General features: G+C 48.7%; 1 protein-coding gene across 13 annotated transcripts in view; it reads left to right on the top strand.

The window, feature by feature from the left end:
- LOC124003962 (inositol 1,4,5-trisphosphate receptor type 1-like) overlaps positions 1-18,236 on the top strand; it is a 155,899-nt gene that overhangs the window by 8,240 nt on the left and 129,423 nt on the right. For 12 of the 13 annotated variants that reach the window (XM_046312658.1, XM_046312655.1, XM_046312660.1 and 9 more), the window contains exons 2-3: positions 3,636-3,749; positions 17,992-18,062. In XM_046312658.1, coding sequence (XP_046168614.1) covers positions 3,658-3,749; positions 17,992-18,062 — 163 coding nt within the window. In that variant the 5' untranslated portion in view covers positions 3,636-3,657. Of the gene's footprint in view, positions 1-3,635; positions 3,750-17,991; positions 18,063-18,236 lie in introns of those variants that run through there. The other variant, XM_046312657.1, reaches the window with a different exon arrangement.

Here is an 18,236-nt window from a genome sequence, read left to right as displayed (position 1 = left end):
CTGCAACGTTCTTTGCTTCACGGAAACATGGCTCACTGGAGAGACTCTATCGGAGGCGGTGCAGCCAGCGGGTTTCTCTACGCATCGTGCCGACAGAAACAAACCTCTTTCTGGTAAGAAGAGGGGCGGGGGCGTATGCCTTATGGCTAACGAGACATGGTGTGATGAAAGAAACATACAGTAACTCAAATCCTTCTGTTCACCTGATTTAGAATTCCTCACAATCAAATGTCGACCGCATTATCTACCAAGAGAATTCTCTTTGATTATAATCACAGCCGTATATATTTCCCCCCAAGCAGACACATCGATGGCTCTGAACAAACTTTATTTGACTCTTTGCAAACTGGAATCCATTCATCCGGAGGCTGCATTCATTGTAGCTGGGGATTTTAACAAGGCTAATCTGAAAACAAGACTCCCTAAATTTTATCAGCATATCGATTGCGCAACCAGGGGTGGAAAAACCTTGGATCATTGTTACTCTAACTTCCGCGACGCATATAAGGCCCTGCCCCGCCCTCCTTTCGGAAAAGCTGACCACGACTCCATTTTGTTGATCCCTGCCTACAGACAGAAACTAAAACAAGAAGCTCCCACGCTGAGGTCTGTCCAACGCTTGTCCGACCAAGCTGACTCCACACTCCAAGACTGCTTCCATCACATGGACTGGGATATGTTTCGTATTGCGTCAGATAACAACATTGACGAATACGCTGATTCGGTGTGCGAGTTCATTAGAACGTGCGTTGAAGATGTAGTTCCCATAGCAACGATTAAAACATTCCCTAACCAGAAACCGTGGATTGATGGCAGCATTCACGTGAAACTGAAATGCGCAAACCACTGCTTTTTATCAGGGCAAGGTGACTGGTAACATGACCAAATACAAACAGTGCAGCTATTCCCTCCGCAAGGCTATCAAACAAGCTAAACGTCAGTATAGAGACAAAGTTGAATCTCAATTCAACGGCTCACACACAAGAGGTATGTGGCAGGGTCTACAGTCAATCACGGACTACAAGAAGAAAACCAGCCCAGTCACGGACTAGGATGTCTTGCTCCCAGGCAGACCAAATAACTTTTTTGCCCGCTTTGAGGACAATACAGTGCCACTGACACGGCCTGCAACGAAAACATTTCGACTCTCCTTCACTGCAGCCGAGGTGAGTAAGACATTTAAACGTGTTAACCCTCGCAAGGCTGCAGTCCCAGACGGCATCCCCAGCCGCGCCCTCAGAGCATGCGCAGACCAGCTGGCCTGTGTGTTTACAGACATATTCAATCAATCCCTATACCAGTCTGCTGTTCCCACATGCTTCAAGAGGGCCACCATTGTTCCTGTTCCCAAGAAAGCTAAGGTAACTGAGCTAAACGACTACCGCCCCGTAGCACTCACTTCCGTCATCATGAAGTGCTTTGAGAGACTAGTCAAGGACCATATCACCTCCACCCTACCTGACACCCTAGACCCAATCCAATTTGCTTACCACCCAAATAGGTCCACAGACGATGCAATCTCAACCACACTGCACACTGCCCTAACCCATCTGGACAAGAGGAATACCTATGTGAGAACTCGACTACATCGACTACAGCTCGGCATTCAACACCATAGTACCCTCCAAGCTCGTCATCAAGCTCGAAGACCCTGGGTCTCGACCCCGCCCTGTGCAACTGGGTACTGGACTTCCTGACGAGCCGCCCCCAGGTGGTGAGGGTAGGCAACAACATCTCCACCCCGCTGATCCTCAACACTGGGGCCCCAAAAGGGTGCGTTCTGAGCCCTCTCCTGTACTCCCTGTTCACCCACGACTGCGTGGCCACGCACGCCTCCAACTCAATCATCAATTTTGCAGACGACACAACAGTGGTAGGCTTGATTACCAACAACGATGGGATGGCCTACAGGGAGGAGGTGAGGGCCCCTCGGAGTGTGGTGTCAAAATAACCTCACACTCAACGTCAACAAAACTAAGTAGATGATTGTGGACGTCAGGAAACAGCAGAGGGAACACCCCCTATCCACATCGATGGAACAGTAGTGGAGAGAGTAGCAAGTTTTAAGTTCCTCGGCATACACATCACAGACAAACTGAATTGGTCCACTCACACAGACAGCATCGTGAAGAAGGCGCAGCAGCGCCTCTTCAACCTCAGGAGGCTGAAGAAATTTGGCTTGTCACCAAAAGCACTCACAAACTTCTACAGATGCACAATCGAGAGCATCCTGGCGGGCTGTATCACCGCCTGGTACGGCAACTGCTCCGCCCACAACCGTAAGGCTTTCCAGAGGGTAGTGAGGTCTGCACAACGCATCACCGGGGGCAAACTACCTGCCCTCCAGGACACCTACACCACCCGATGTTACAGGAAGGCCATAAAGATCATCAAGGACAACAACCACCCGAGCTATTGCCTGTTCACCCCGCTATCATCCAGAAGGCGAGGTCAGTACAGGTGCATCAAAGCTGGGACCGAGAGACTGAAAAACAGCTTCTATCTCAAGGCCATCAGACTGTTAAACAGCCACCACTAACATTGAGTGGCTGCTGCCAACACACTGACACTGACACTGACTCAACTCCAGCCACCTTAATAATGGGAATTGATGGGAAATGATGTAAAATATATCACTAGCCACTTTAAACAATGCTACCTAATATAATGTTACATACCCTACATTATTCATCTCATATGCATACGTATATACTGTACATCATCTACTGCATCCTTACGTAATACATGTATCACTAGCCACTTTAACTATGCCACTTTGTTTACATACTCATCTCATATGTATATACTGTACTCAATACCAGCTACTGTATCTTGCCTATGCTGCTCTGTACCATCACTCATTCATATATCTTTATGTACATATTCTTTATCCCCTTACACTGTGTATAAGACAGTAGTTTTGGAATTGTTAGTTGGATTACTTGTTGGTTATTACTGCATTGTCGGAACTAGAAGCACAAGCATTTCGCTACACTCGCATGAACATCTGCTAACCATGTGTATGTGACACAGCCAATCTGTAAATAGCACACCTAACTACCTCATCCCAATATTATTACTTACCCTCTGGCTCTTTTGCACCCCAGTATTTCTACTTGTACATCATCTGCACATCTATCACTCAAATCAAATCAGATTTGACATCTATCACTCCAGTATTAATGCTAAATTGTAATTTTTATTTTCTATTGTGTTATTGACTATACGTTTGTTTATGTGTAACTCTGTTGTTTTTGTTGCACTGCTTTGCTTTCTTGGCCTTGTCACAGTTGTAAATGAGGACTTGTTCTCAACTGGGCTACCTGGTTAAATAAAGGTGAAATAATAAATAAAAACAGTTGTAAATGCGTGTGTAATATATTTATTTATTTTTTCATTCACACCTGCACTATTGGAGCTCGGAGCTCAATAATTTTACTGTACACTGCAACTAGGCATGAGTCTAAATAAAAATCTATCTATAGTAACAATGTTATACATAGGAACCGCTATGTAATTACATGGTAATAGCTCTAGGCCTATAGGTTAAATATGCAGTATTTATCAGGGTAAATTACTGTACATCTGTGTGGTATATTTATCACACCAACTCTTGTCTCTTCCATCTTTTCCAGGCACAGTCCAGGGTGAGGCAACATGTCAGACAAGATGTCCAGTTTCCTCCACATCGGGGACATCTGCTCTCTCTATGCGGAGGGCTCCACCAGTGGATTTATCAGCACTTTAGGGTATGTCTGTCTGCCTACTGTTATATTGCTGCATATGAATCCAATCCCTCTCAACTTGAAAGACGCACATGCTCATAGATTCATGTCTGTCACAGTACACATCCAATGTCAGACACGGGTTGGTGTACATTTACACATAAACATGCACATACACACAGAGCCAGGTACCAGTGAAATAATGAACCTGGTTGGGGCCAGGGAGACAGCTGGAACTGCTGCCAAGGTGATAATGTCAAATAATGTAGGGGTTTATTTAATGGCTTAGTCAGAGTCATGGCTTTATTTCACAATATTTAATCATGTTTGCTCCTCTAGTGTTATTAGCAGAATAAAACCTTACTCATTCCATTGTTATTAAAGTAATGCCGTTTCATTCCGGTTTCAGCTGAAGTGGTGGAGCATATATTGCAGAATGCTTGTCGTTGAGGTGATAATGTTCTATGCCCTTAGAAGACATTTTGAGAAATGGCAAGGGAGAGAGTGTTTGGAGCTGGAGTGTGAGAGGCAGAGGTCACAGAACATTTTTGGAGTCCAGCTGAGGATGTAGAGAGGGAGGACTGAGGACACAGAAGTGAGGGGGAGGAGAAAGTGAAACAGTAGGGACGGTGAGTGTCAGGGAAGAGAGGAATGTGTTTGAACAAGTGAAATGTTACATTGAATGGGATAGTGTCAGTGGGATACGGAGCAGGAGATGTGTTGGCTGTTTATAGGATGTGTTGGCTGTCCTTTTTTTTCTCTTCCAAGTTGTACCATTAGTAAAACCATGAAATGATGGTCCTAAGTGGCTTAAATTATTTTGCTTCCTGTGTTTGAATTTAAATATTGAGAGCTTATGCTGTATACATTTATACAGAAGCGATTGCTCAAATTAAACTGTACATTTTAACCCGTTCTTCCCCTGTGTGATCACACCCATTTAACAAAATTTCACGCCTAAACTTTCATCACGGCTCAGTGAGGGTTGAGGGAGATCAATGACTGAAGCATGAGCTGAATTCACAACAAGGCTGATGGGCTTGACAACACTTCAGCCTCTAGTTCTCTGGTGTCAGAGCTGCGAAACTGCCTCGTCTCCTTCCTGTTCCTCCCTTCTATTTTCTGCTCCTGCCTGTTTGTTGTTCTTTTTCCTCAGTGAAAATGAACACGGTATCTGTGTTGCCATCTCCACTCTTAGCCTCCTTTTTAGCATTGTCATCCATGCCTCTTAGTCATACATCGTCACGATCTGGCCCTTTGCTGGGCCCCCATTCAAGCCTTGCCCTTCCATCTCTCAAGAAGCCCCTGCTCTTACACAAATTGTGTAACCAGGCCATGGAAACAAATGTGTGCATGGCTTTGAAGAGCAGCACTTTGACCATACTCTGTTGTCAAGTTGCCAGCCTGGTAATCATTTTTTTCTCTCCCCCTGGTCCCCTCTCTGTTGTGGTTGCCCTCTGTTAGGAGATGAGCTGAAGGGAATGAGCTATATTTAGAAACAGCAGGCAGTGTACAGGAGGCTGTGATACTGTTGGTTGTCTCTGTGTATCATACTGACCATTATAAAGCTTTGTAAGGAGCCACCTGGTCTGCAGCTGGTTTTGAGAGGACAGTTCTGTTCACTACTGTACCAGGGGTCTGGCCTGGGCTGGCTGCTTCCTGGAGCACAGAGCAAGACTGCTGCCCTTTGCTGATTTTACATCGGCGTTGTTACACCTCTTTACATTATTACACCTCTTTACAGGCTCTGCACAGAAATTCAGTTGAATGACGTCTAGCATTTTCCTTGTAGTGTGTAGGCTGTATTGTTCTGTAGGACATTATTGTATTGTTTAAATAATGTGTAATTCATACAGATACATTTATCCATGATCAGTACAATTCAGGTCATCCATGTGATGCATGGACAAGATATTCTTAAATAAAACAAATAGTTTGAGGCAATCGTAACCCAATTCATTTCCCTTGGGGATATGCTTACAGTGTGTGTTTTAAAAAAAAATATAAACAATATAATAATGTCCTACAATACATAGCCTGCACAGGCTATAAATGGAAAATGCTGACTGGACTGGCTCCAGAACCCCATCGAGGTGTCATATTTATCTTTCCGACTACCTGCCAAGCATCCTGTGCTTTGCAGCCAGGAGTAAATCTGAGGCCTATAATGGACTGAGCTTTTATGAAATGGATTATTCCATGGGTGTTATACCTGTGTAGTAACACTGTAAATACTATAGTAACAGCATTGTAGTTACATATTATTTTAATAAGTGCTTTGGGTGTGCTATATAATGACAAATGAAGGGAGTTGAGTGTTTTGCTACTACACAAGTAGAATAAGGAACGGTCTCTATTCCACTTGTGTAATTACAATAAACATTCAACTCCATAAATGTTATTATTTAACAATACTATGTAACATGTCAATACAACGTTGTGCCTTGTGTAATGTGTTGCTACACAGGTTATAAGAGCAACAACTCTTATCAGACACCAATAGTGTTAATGGCTCAGCAGAATGCTCCAAGAATGATGATCCATATGAGGACTTAGTCCCAATCTTGCATGGCTGCACCAAAATAGGAATCAGACAGAGTGGTCCTCTGTAGCTCAGATGGTACAGAATGGCGCTTGCAACGCCAATATCGTGGGTTTGATTCCTCCGGACCACCTGCACGTAGAAGGTATGCATGCATGACTATGACTGTACAGATGTAGGATCTTACACTGAACAAAAAATACATGCAACAATTGCAAAGATTTTACTGAGTTACGGGTCATATAAGGAAATCAGTCATTTGAAATAAATTCATTAGGTCCAAATCTATGGATTTCACGTGACTGGGAGTACAGATATGCATCTGTTGGTCACAGATACCTTAAAAAAAACGTAGGGGTGTGGATCAGAAAACCAGTCAGTATCTGTTACCACCATTTGCCTCATGCAGCGAGACACATTTCCTTCGCATACTCTTAGAAAAAAGGGTTCCAAAAGGCTTCTTTGGGTGTCCCCATTGGAGAACCCGCGTTGGCTCCTCTTTGGAAAGGGTTCTACCTGGAACCAAATAGGGTTCTCCTATGGGGACACCCAAAGAACCCTTTTGGAACCAGCGTGCCACTGGCCATCAAGTGAGCATTTGCACACTGAAGTCGAGTGAGCATTTGCACACTGAAGTCAGGTGAGGTGAGCATTTGCACACTGAAGTTGTTTATGACGCCAAACTGCAGTCAGGTCAAGACCCTGGTGAGGATGACGAGCAAGCAGATGAGCTTCCCTGAGACGGTTCCTAACAATCTGTGTGTAACGGCGTTCGTCTGTTGAAGGAGAATCGGACCAAAATGCAGGTGGTGGTTACTCATGTTCTTTAATGAAGAATAGCGATACATGAAAATACTATATAACAAAAACAACAAACGAAACGCGAAACCCTATTACAGCCTATCTGGTGAACACTAACACAGAGACAGGAACAATCACCCACAAAATACACAGTGAAACCCAGGCTACCTAAATATGGTTCCCAATCAGAGACAACGAGAATAACCTGACTCTGATTGAGAACCGCCTCAGGCAGCCATGCTAGACACACCCCTAATCAGCCACAATCCCAATGCCTACAAAAAAAACAATACGACAACACAATAAACCCATGTCACACCCTGGCCTGAACAAATAATTAAAGAAAATACTAAGAGCAAGGTGTGACACTGTGCAGAAATTCTTTGGTTGTGCAAACCCACAGTTTCATCAGCTGTCCAGATGGCTAGTTTCAGACCATCCCGCAGGTGAAGAAGGTGGATGTGGAGGTCCTGGGCTGGCGTCGTTACACATGGTCTGCGGTTGTGAAGCCGGTTGGACTTATTGCCAAATTCTCTACAACAACATTGGAGGCGGCGTATGGTAGAGAAATTAACCTTAAATTCTCTGGCAACAGCTCTGGTGGAAATTTCTGCGGTCAGCATGCCAATTGCAGATTCCTTCAAAACTGGAGATGTCTGTGGCATTGTTGTGTGACAAAACTGCACAGTTTAGAGTTTCCTTTTATATTCCCCAACACAAGGTGTACTACCTGTGTAATTATCATGCCGTTTTAATTGGCTTCATGATATGCCACACTTGTCAAGGGGATGGATTATTTTAACAAAGGGGAAATGCTCACTAACAGGGATGTAAGCAAACTTGTGTACCAGATTTGAGAGAAATAAGCTTTTTGTGCATATGAAACATTTCTCTGATCTTTTATTTCAACTCATGAAACATGGGACCAACACTTTAAATGTTGCGTTTATATTTTTGTTCAGTATATTTGAGCCAGTTTGCTACAGCAGGAAAATAATCCTGGAGCAACAGGAAATGGAAATTGTGTCACGCCTTGGTCATTGTATTTTGTGTTTTTGTTATATGTTTGGGTAGGCCAGGGTGTGACATGGGTTTATATGTTGTGTTTCGTATTGGGGTTTCATTAGCATTGGGATTGTGTATGATTAGGGGTGTGTCTAGTTAGGCTTGGCTGCCTGAGGCGGTTCTCAATTGGAGTCAGGTGCTTATCATTGTCTCTGATTTGGAACCGTATTTAGGTAGCCTGAGTTCGCTTTGTATTTTGTGGGTGTTTGTTCCTGTCTTTGTGTAGTATTCACCAGATAGGCTGTAATTAGTTTCACGTTTCGTTTGTTGTTTTCGTATTTCAGTTATTTCATGTATCGTCACATCTTTCATTAAAGTCATGAGTAACCTACACGCTGCGCTTCGGTCCGACTCTCTTCATTCAACAGATGAACGCCGTTACAGAAACACCCACCACCTCTCACGGACCGAGCAGCGTGTAACTGGCAACGACGTTATGGACAGCAGAAGCATGGAGTATACGACGTGGGAAGAAATCGACAGGTGGGCGGCCGACCCAGAGAGAGTGCAGGAGCCCGCTTGGGATTCGCTTCAGCAGTGCGAAGAGGGCTATAGACGAATGGAGTCTAAAAGGAAAACACGGCGACGCAGAGCGAAAACCGAAAGTAACCCCCAAATATTTATTGGGGGAGAGCGCAGAGAGAGAGTGGCTGAGTCAGGAGTCAGACCTGAGCCTACTCTCCCGGTTAATCGTGAAGAGCAGTTGCAGTGGGAGAGGCTGCACCACTTGGAGAATTGGACATGGGAGGAGGAATTAGACGGTAAAGGACCCTGGGCGCAGCCGGGAGAATATCGCCGTCCCAAGGAAGAAATAGATGCGGATAAAGCGGAGAGGCACTGGTATGAGGAGGCAGCACGGCGACGCGGTTGGAAGCCGGAAAAGCAGCCCTCAAAAATTATTGGGGGGGGCTAGAAGGGAGAATAGTTATGCCAGGTAGGAGACCTGCGCAAACTCCCTGTGCTCACCGTTGGGCTAGAGAGACGGGGCAGGCACCGTGTTATGCTATGGAGCGCACGGTGTTTCCAGTGCGGGTGCAGAGCCAGGTGCGGCACATACCAGCCCTTCCTATTGGCCGGGCTAGAGTGGGCATCGAGCCAGGTAAGCTTGGGCAGGCTCGGTGCTCAAGAGCTCCAGTGCGCCTGCACGATCCGGTCTATCCAGAGCCACCTCTACACACCAGTCCTCCGGTAGCAGCTCCCCGCACCAGGCTTCCTGTGCGTGTCCTCGATCCAGTACCACCAGTTCCAGCACCACACACCAGGCCTCCAGTGTGCCTCGCCTGTTCAGCGCAGCCAGCGCTTTTCTCCAGTCTGCCCAGCGCGGCCAGTGCTCCCAGTCTGCCCAGCGCGGCCAGTGCTCCCAGTCTGCCCAGCGCGGCCAGTGCTCCCAGTCTGCCCAGCGCGGCCAGTGCTCCCAGTCTGCCCAGCGCGGCCAGTGCTCCCAGTCTGCCCAGCGCCGCCAGTCTGCCCAGCGCCGCCAGTGCCGCCAGTCAGCCCAGATCTGCCCGACAACCAGTCTCTTCTAGATCTGCCAGCCAGCCAGGATTTACCGGAGCCTACTACCTGCCTGGGCTTCCCCTCAGTACCGGGCTTCCCCTCAGTACCGTGCTTCCCCTCAGTACCGGGCTTCCCCTCAGTCCCGGGCTGCTTCTGTCCCGAGCTGCCCCTCTGTCCCGAGATGCCCCTCTGTCATGAGAAGCCCCTCTGTCCCGAGCTGCCCCTCTGTCACGAGTTGCTCCTCAGTTATGTGGGGATCTGGGTGAGGACTATTAGGCCATGGTCGGCGGAGAAGGTGGATTATCCCAGGACGCGAAGGGAAGGCACTAGGACATTAATGGAGTGGGGTCCACGTCCCGAGCCAGAACCGCCACCATGGACAGACGCCCACCCGGACCCTCCCTATGCTCTTGAGGTGCGTCCGGGAGTCCGCACCTTAGGGGGGGGGGGGTTCTGTCACGCCTTGGTCATTGTATTTTGTGTTTTTGTTATATGTTTGGGTAGGCCAGGGTGTGACATGGGTTTATATGTTGTGTTTCGTATTGGGGTTTTATTAGCATTGGGATTGTGTATGATTAGGGGTGTGTCTAGTTAGGCTTGGCTGCCTGAGGCGGTTCTCAATTGGAGTCAGGTGCTTATCGTTGTCTCTGATTGGGAACCGTATTTAGGTAGCCTGAGTTCGCTTTGTATTTTGTGGGTGTTTGTTCCTGTCTTTGTGTAGTATTCACCAGATAGGCTGTAATTAGTTTCACGTTTCGTTTGTTGTTTTCGTATTTCAGTTATTTCATGTACCGTCACATCTTTCATTAAAGTCATGAGTAAACTACACGCTGCGCTTCGGTCCGACTCTCTTCATTCAACAGACGAACGCCGTTACAAATTGTGGATTATAATTACTTGTAACGGTTTTCTAGGTGTGAAGGAGAGTCGGACCAAAATGCAGCGTGTAGATTGCGATCCATGTTTAATCAAACAAACGTAACACAAATCAATACAAAACACTACAAAACAATAAACGTAACGAAAACCGAAAACAGCCTATACTTGTGTCAACTAACACAGTGACAGGAACAAAGACACTAAGGACAATCACCCACGACAAACTCAAAGAATATGGCTGCCTAAATATGGTTCCCAATCAGAGACAATGATAAACACCTGCCTCTGATTGAGAACCACTCCAGACAGCCATAGACTTTGCTAGATCACCCCACTAGCTACAATCCCAATATATACACACCAAAACCCCAAGACAAAACACACCACAATACAAAACCCCCTGGCCTGACCCAATACATAAAGATAAACACAAAATACTTCGACCAGGGCGTGACAGAACCCCCCCCCCCCCCCCTAAGGTGCGGACTCCCGAACGCACCTCAAAACAATAGGGATGGTCCGGGTGGGCGTCTGTCCATGGTGGCGGCTCCGACGCGGGACGTGGACCCCACTCAGTCAATGTCTTAGTCCCCTCTCCTCGCGTCCCTGGATAGTCCACCCTCGCCGCCGACCATGGCCTAGTAGTCCTGACCCAGAACCCCACTGGACTGAGGAGCAGATCTGGACTGAGGAGCAGATCGGGACTGAAGGACAGCTCGGGACTGAAGGACAGCTCGGGACTGAAGGACAGCTCGGGACTGAAGGACAGCTCGGGACTGAAGGACAGCTCGGGACTGAGGGGAAGCTCGGGAGTGAGAGGAAGCTCGGGAGTGAGAGGAAGCTCGGGAGTGAGAGGAAGCTCAGGCAGGTAAATAGATCTACCATCTCCTGGCTGGTGGTCTCAGCAGATCCTGGCTGACTGGCGGATCTGGTGGATTCTGGCTGACTGGCGGATCCTGGCCAACTGGCAGATCCTGGCCGACTGGCAGATCTGGAAGAGTCTGGTTGACTGGAAGAGTCTGGTTGACTGGAAGAGTCTGGTTGACTGGAAGAGTCTGGTTGACTGGAAGAGTCTGGTTGACTGGAAGAGTCTGGTTGACTGGAAGAGTCTGGTTGACTGGAAGAGTCTGGTTGACTGGAAGAGTCTGGTTGACTGGAAGAGTCTGGTTGACTGGAAGAGTCTGGTTGACTGGAAGAGTCTGGTTGACTGGAAGAGTCTGGTTGACTGGAAGAGTCTGGTTGACTGGAAGAGTCTGGTTGACTGGAAGAGTCTGGTTGACTGGAAGAGTCTGGTTGACTGGAAGAGTCTGGTTGACTGGAAGAGTCTGGTTGACTGGAAGAGTCTGGTTGACTGGAAGAGTCTGGTTGACTGGAAGAGTCTGGTTGACTGGAAGAGTCTGGTTGACTGGCAGAGTCTGGTTGACTGGCAGAGCTGGAAGAGTCTGGCTGACTGGCAGAGCTGGAAGAGTCTGGCTGACTGGCAGAGCTGGAAGAGTCTGGCTGACTGGCAGAGCTGGAAGAGTCTGGCTGACTGGCAGAGCTGGAAGAGTCTGGCTGACTGGCAGAGCTGGAAGAGTCTGGCTGACTGGCAGAGCTGGAAGAGTCTGGCTGACTGGCAGAGCTGGAAGAGTCTGGCTGACTGGCAGAGCTGGAAGAGTCTGGCTGACTGGCAGAGCTGGAAGAGTCTGGCTGACTGGCAGAGCTGGAAGAGTCTGGCTGACTGGCAGAGCTGGAAGAGTCTGGCTGACTGGCAGAGCTGGAAGAGTCTGGCTGACTGGCAGAGCTGGAAGAGTCTGGCTGACTGGCAGAGCTGGAAGAGTCTGGCTGACTGGCAGAGCTGGAAGAGTCTGGCTGACTGGCAGAGCTGGAAGAGTCTGGCTGACTGGCAGAGCTGGAAGAGTCTGGCTGACTGGCAGAGCTGGAAGAGTCTGGCTGACTGGCAGAGCTGGAAGAGTCTGGCTGACTGGCAGAGCTGGAAGAGTCTGGCTGACTGGCAGAGCTGGAAGAGTCTGGCTGACTGGCAGAGCTGGAAGAGTCTGGCTGACTGGCAGAGCTGGAAGAGTCTGGCTGACTGGCAGAGCTGGAAGAGTCTGGCTGACTGGCAGAGCTGGAAGAGTCTGGCTGACTGGCAGAGCTGGAAGAGTCTGGCTGACTGGCAGAGCTGGAAGAGTCTGGCTGACTGGCAGAGCTGGAAGAGTCTGGCTGACTGGCAGAGCTGGAAGAGTCTGGCTGACTGGCAGAGCTGGAAGAGTCTGGCTGACTGGCAGAGCTGGAAGAGTCTGGCTGACTGGCAGAGCTGGAAGAGTCTGGCTGACTGGCAGAGCTGGAAGAGTCTGGCTGACTGGCAGAGCTGGAAGAGTCTGGCTGACTGGCAGAGCTGGAAGAGTCTGGCTGACTGGCAGAGCTGGAAGCGTCTGGCTGACTGGCAGAGCTGACAGCTCTGGCTGCTCCATGCAGACTGACAGCTCTGGCTGCTCCATGCAGACTGACAGCTCTGGCTGCTCCATGCAGACTGACAGCTCTGGCTGCTCCATGCAGACTGACAGCTCTGGCTGCTCCATGCAGACTGACAGCTCTGGCTGCTCCATGCAGACTGACAGCTCTGGCTGCTCCATGCAGACTGACAGCTCTGGCTGCTCCATGCAGACTGACAGCTCTGGCTGCTCCATGCAGACTGACAGCTCTGGCTGCTCCATGCAGACTGACAGCTCTGGCTGCTCCATGCAGACTGACAGCTCTGGCTGCTCCATGCAGACTGACAGCTCTGGCTGCTCCATGCAGACTGACAGCTCTGGCTGCTCCATGCAGACTGACAGCTCTGGCTGCTCCATGCAGACTGACAGCTCTGGCTGCTCCATGCAGACTGACAGCTCTGGCTGCTCCATGCAGACTGACAGCTCTGGCTGCTCCATGCAGACTGACAGCTCTGGCTGCTCCATGCAGACTGACAGCTCTGGCTGCTCCATGCAGACTGACAGCTCTGGCTGCTCCATGCAGACTGACAGCTCTGGCTGCTCCATGCAGACTGACAGCTCTGGCTGCTCCATGCAGACTGACAGCTCTGGCTGCTCCATGCAGACTGACAGCTCTGGCTGCTCCATGCAGACCGACAGCTCTGGCTGCTCCATGCAGACTGACAGCTCTGGCTGCTCCATGCAGACTGACAGCTCTGGCTGCTCCATGCAGACCGACAGCTCTGGCTGCTCCATGCAGACCGACAGCTCTGGCTGCTCCATGCAGACCGACAGCTCTGGCTGCTCCATGCAGACCGACAGCTCTGGCTGCTCCATGCAGACCGACAGCTCTGGCTGCTCCATGCAGACCGACAGCTCTGGCTGCTCCATGCAGACCGACAGCTCTGGCTGCTCCATGCAGACCGACAGCTCTGGCTGCTCCATGCAGACCGACAGTTCTGGCTGCTCCATGCAGACCGACAGCTCTGGCTGCTCCATGCAGACCGACAGCTCTGGCTGCTCCATGCAGACCGACAGCTCTGGCTGCTCCATGCAGACCGGCAGCTCTGGCTGCTCCATGCAGACCGGCAGCTCTGGCTGCGCTGAACAGGCGGGAGACTCCGACAGCGCTGGAGAGGCGAGGTGCACTGTAGGCCTGATGCGTGGTGCTGGCACTGGTGGTACTGAATCGAGGACATGCACAGGAAGCCTGGTGCGGGGAGCTGCTACCGGAGGGCTGGGGTGTGGAGGTGGTACTGGATAGACCGGACCGTGCAGGCGCACTGGAGCTCTTTAGCATTGAGCCTGCCCAACCTTACCTGGTTGAATACTCTCGGTCGCCCTGCCAGTGCGGCGAGGTGGAATAGCCCGCACTGGGCTATGCAGGCGAACCGGAGACACCGAGCGCAAGGCTGGTGCCATGTAAGCCGGCCCAATGAGACGCACTGGGGACCAGATGCGTAGAGCCGGCTTCATGGCATTTGGCTCGATGCTCAATCTAGCCCGGCCGATACGCGGAGCTGGAATATACCGCACCGGGCTATGCACCCGCACTGGGGACACCGTGCGCACCACTGCATGACACGGTGCCTGCCCGGTGTCTCTAGCCCCCCGGTAACCACAGGAAGTTAGCGTAGGTCTCCTACCTAGCGTAGCCCTATTCCCTGTGAGTCCCCCCCCCAATACATTTTTGGGGCTGACTCTCGGGCTTCCATCCGCTACGCCGTGCTGCCTCCTCATACCTGCGCCTCTCAGCTTTTCCGCCTCCAGTTCTTCCTTGGGGCGGCGATATTCTCCAGAATACTTCGACCAGGGCGTGACATTACTGGAATAGTTTGTTGGGGGTTGATACATTTTTTTTGTTAGGACAAATCAAATCTGAAATTTCAAAGTGGAAATACTAACTATACTAACTTTTTCAAAACTCATACACTACAAGTTTTCATTTCACTTTGGACAAAAGCATCTGTTAAATGGCATATATTATTAAATTATTATATATTAGAGTGCTTGATGAATGCCATTCACAGATGTTCAGGTGTTCAAATTCCAAGTGCCTCAATCAAGTCAGCTGTGTTTTCTTAAGTTTAATAAGGCTCAATGGATTTAGATGTTTAAAAGTTAGGCTAAATGTGAATAGCCTTGTAGTACTAAGTATTAGTAATAATAATGCAAATAAATCTAGAGCCCTTGAAACCCAAGAGTTTTAACCACCTAAAAGCTTTATTTACAGGCACAACCCCAATCCTTTAATACTCCTCATTTCACCAGCTTCTCCCAAACCAAATATGTATTTTCATAAAACCCCCTTAATACACATTTCAGCCAGGAATTCAGAGGAAATTCCAACGAAAGCTGTTCTTGCTCCGTTTATTTTTTTAGCTCAGAATGTTTGGTTTAGTTCTGAGTGAGCAGACTGGCTTAGTATTGCTATGAATGCCCTTACAGCAGGTAGAGGATGAAACATAGTTCATCCACTAATTAGACTGCTTGATTTCAGGCCTTTATGTCTTTATACTGTAGCTTCTCTCAATGTGCGGCCTCCAGAGAGCACTGTGCCCTGCTTGGCCATAATTAGGCATACTGAGTTTGATGGACAGTTCCCACAGCAATCTGCCCTCTACGCCTCTTGACCAATAATCTTGTCGTTGATACAATGAAGTAGTGCCATTATGCACTGTGATGCTGATTGGTAATGCATGCAGGGTTAACATAGTCTCTCTCCCACCTAACTCCAAGTCCTCCTGACTTCAGAGTCTGGAAAGGCTCTCGATGTTGTCGGCACGATGGGTTGATAAGGATAATACCGTGCTACCAAGGACTGTGGGCTCTCCTTCCCCGTGACCGAAGTGAGTAAGACAGTTAAACGTGTTAACCCTCGCAAGGCTGCCGGCCCAGACGGCATCCCTAGCCACATCCTCAGAGCATGCGTAAACACGCCAGCCAGCTGGTCTGTTTACAGACATATTCAATCTCTCCCTATCACAGCCTGCCATCCCCACATGTTTCAAGATTGCCACCATTGCATTATTGGGTACAGGAACAAAGGTAACTTAACTAAATGACTCCCCCCGTAGCACTCACTTCTGTCATCATGAAGTGCTTTGAGAGGCATATCACCTCCACCTTACCTGTCACCCTAGACCCACTTCAATTTGCTTACCGTCCTAATAGGTTCACAGACGATGCAATCGCCATCACACTGCACACTGCCCTATCCCATCTAGAGGAATACCTGTGTAATAATCCTGTTCATTGACTATACAGTAGCTCAGCATTCAACACAATAGTAGCCTCCAAGCTGATCATCAAGCTTGAGTCCCTGGGTCTGAGCCCCGCCCTGTGCAATTGGGTCCTGGACTTTCTGACGGCCGCCCCCAGGTGGCGAAGGTAGGAAACAACAGTTCCACTTTGCTGATCCTCAACACTGGGGCCCCACAAGGGTGCGTGCTCAGCCCCCTCCTGTACTCCTTGTTCACCCATGACTGCGTTGGCCATGCACGCCTCAAACTCAATCATCAAGTTTGTGGACGGCACAACCATAGTAGGCTTGATTACCAACAACGACAAGACAGCCTACAGGGAGGAGTTGAGGGCTCTGGGAGTGTGGTGTCAGAAATTATCCTCCCACTCAACGTCAACAAAACAAAGGAGATTATTTTGGACGTCAGCAGAGGGAGCACCCCCCCTAGCCACATCGACGGGACAGTAGTGGAGAAGGTGGAACGTTCCTCAGCGTACATATCACTGACCAACTGAAATGGTCCACCCACACAGGCAGTGTGGTGAAGAAGGCGCAACAACGCATATTCAACCTCCAGAAGGCTGAAGAATTATGGCTTTGCACCTAAAAAAAACCCTCACAAACTTTTACAGATGCACAGGATGCTCTCAATTGTCGGGTTTCATCACCGCCTGGTATGGCAACTGCACTGCCCGCAACCCCAAGGCTCTCATGGGCAGTGTGGTCTGCACAGCACATCACTGAGGGCGAACTACCTGCCCTCCAGGACACCTACAGCACCCGATGTCACAGGAAAGCCAAAAATATCATCAAGGACAACCACCCAAGCACTGCCTGTTCACCCCACTATCATACAGAAGGAGAGATCAGTACAGGTGCATAAGAACTGGGACTGACAGACTGGAAAAACAGCTTCTATCTCAAGGCCATCAGACTATTACATAGCCATCACTAGCACAGAGAGGCGGCTGCCTACATACAGACTTGAAATCATTGGTCACTTTTAATAATGTCATTTTAATAATCTTTACATATCTTGCATTACTCATCTCATGTAAATACTGTATTGTATACTATTTACTGTATCTTAGTCTGCCGCTCTGACATTGCTCGTCCATATATTTATATATTCTTAACTCCTTTCCTTTAATTTTTGTGTCTTGTTAGATATTGCTGCACTGTCGGAACTAGAAGCACAAGCATTTCGCTACACCCGCAATAACACGTGTATGTAACCAATAACATTTGATCATGATTGGTTTTCATTTGTGTCTTTCGCACTCAAACATCCACATGGACAGCCACACAAAGCCCTGAGCACCACCCCCTTCCAATACAGTTGTTGTGTTTTCAAATCCAATCAACGTGAGGTCTCAACACCCCCCCCCCCCAAAAAAAAAGAAAACGTCTAAAAGAACCAATCAAAGCTCATTAAGAAATAAGCACAAATCTGTGCAACTATTTTATTTCCAACGGCCTCCTGTCCAGACCGGTGTGTCAGCTCTCCTTTGCTGACCATGTGAGTTGCATCAGCCAGGCTAGGAGTAGCATAGATCAAACATAGGTTGTAGTTATGAGTAAAAGAGAGGTTTTAAATCCGGATGGAGATTTCAGTATTGAGCGACTCAACAGCATTCTGTGCTGTGTGTGTACCAGTAGCATTCACTGCTCAGAATGAAACTTGTGGCTGATGTATTGTTTGTCTGTTTCTGCAGGCTAGATGTATGTGTAGTTAAGAGGGATGAGTGTTTGATTGACAGCTGTCATTGCTCCTCCTGTTCCCAGGCTTGTGGATGACCGCTGTGTGGTACAGCCAGACACAGGGGACCTCAACAACCCGCCCAAGAAGTTCAGAGGTAATGAGTACACCCCTTCTATCTCTCTGTTCAAGCTGCTGTTCAAATACAAGCGTCCAACCCATACTGTGGGATCAAAGAGTCGGCAAGGAGTTATGGCATTGACTTCATGTGACCTTTTTTTCACTCTAGTTTCCTCTCTTAGTCCAATCTCTGCTCAGATGTCATTACAAT

This window comes from Oncorhynchus gorbuscha, linkage group LG18 (genome assembly GCF_021184085.1).
Source record: "Oncorhynchus gorbuscha isolate QuinsamMale2020 ecotype Even-year linkage group LG18, OgorEven_v1.0, whole genome shotgun sequence".
Classification (NCBI taxonomy): domain Eukaryota; kingdom Metazoa; phylum Chordata; class Actinopteri; order Salmoniformes; family Salmonidae; genus Oncorhynchus; species Oncorhynchus gorbuscha.
Note: the sequence above shows the minus strand (reverse complement) of the source record. Positions and strands in the feature narration are given on the sequence as shown.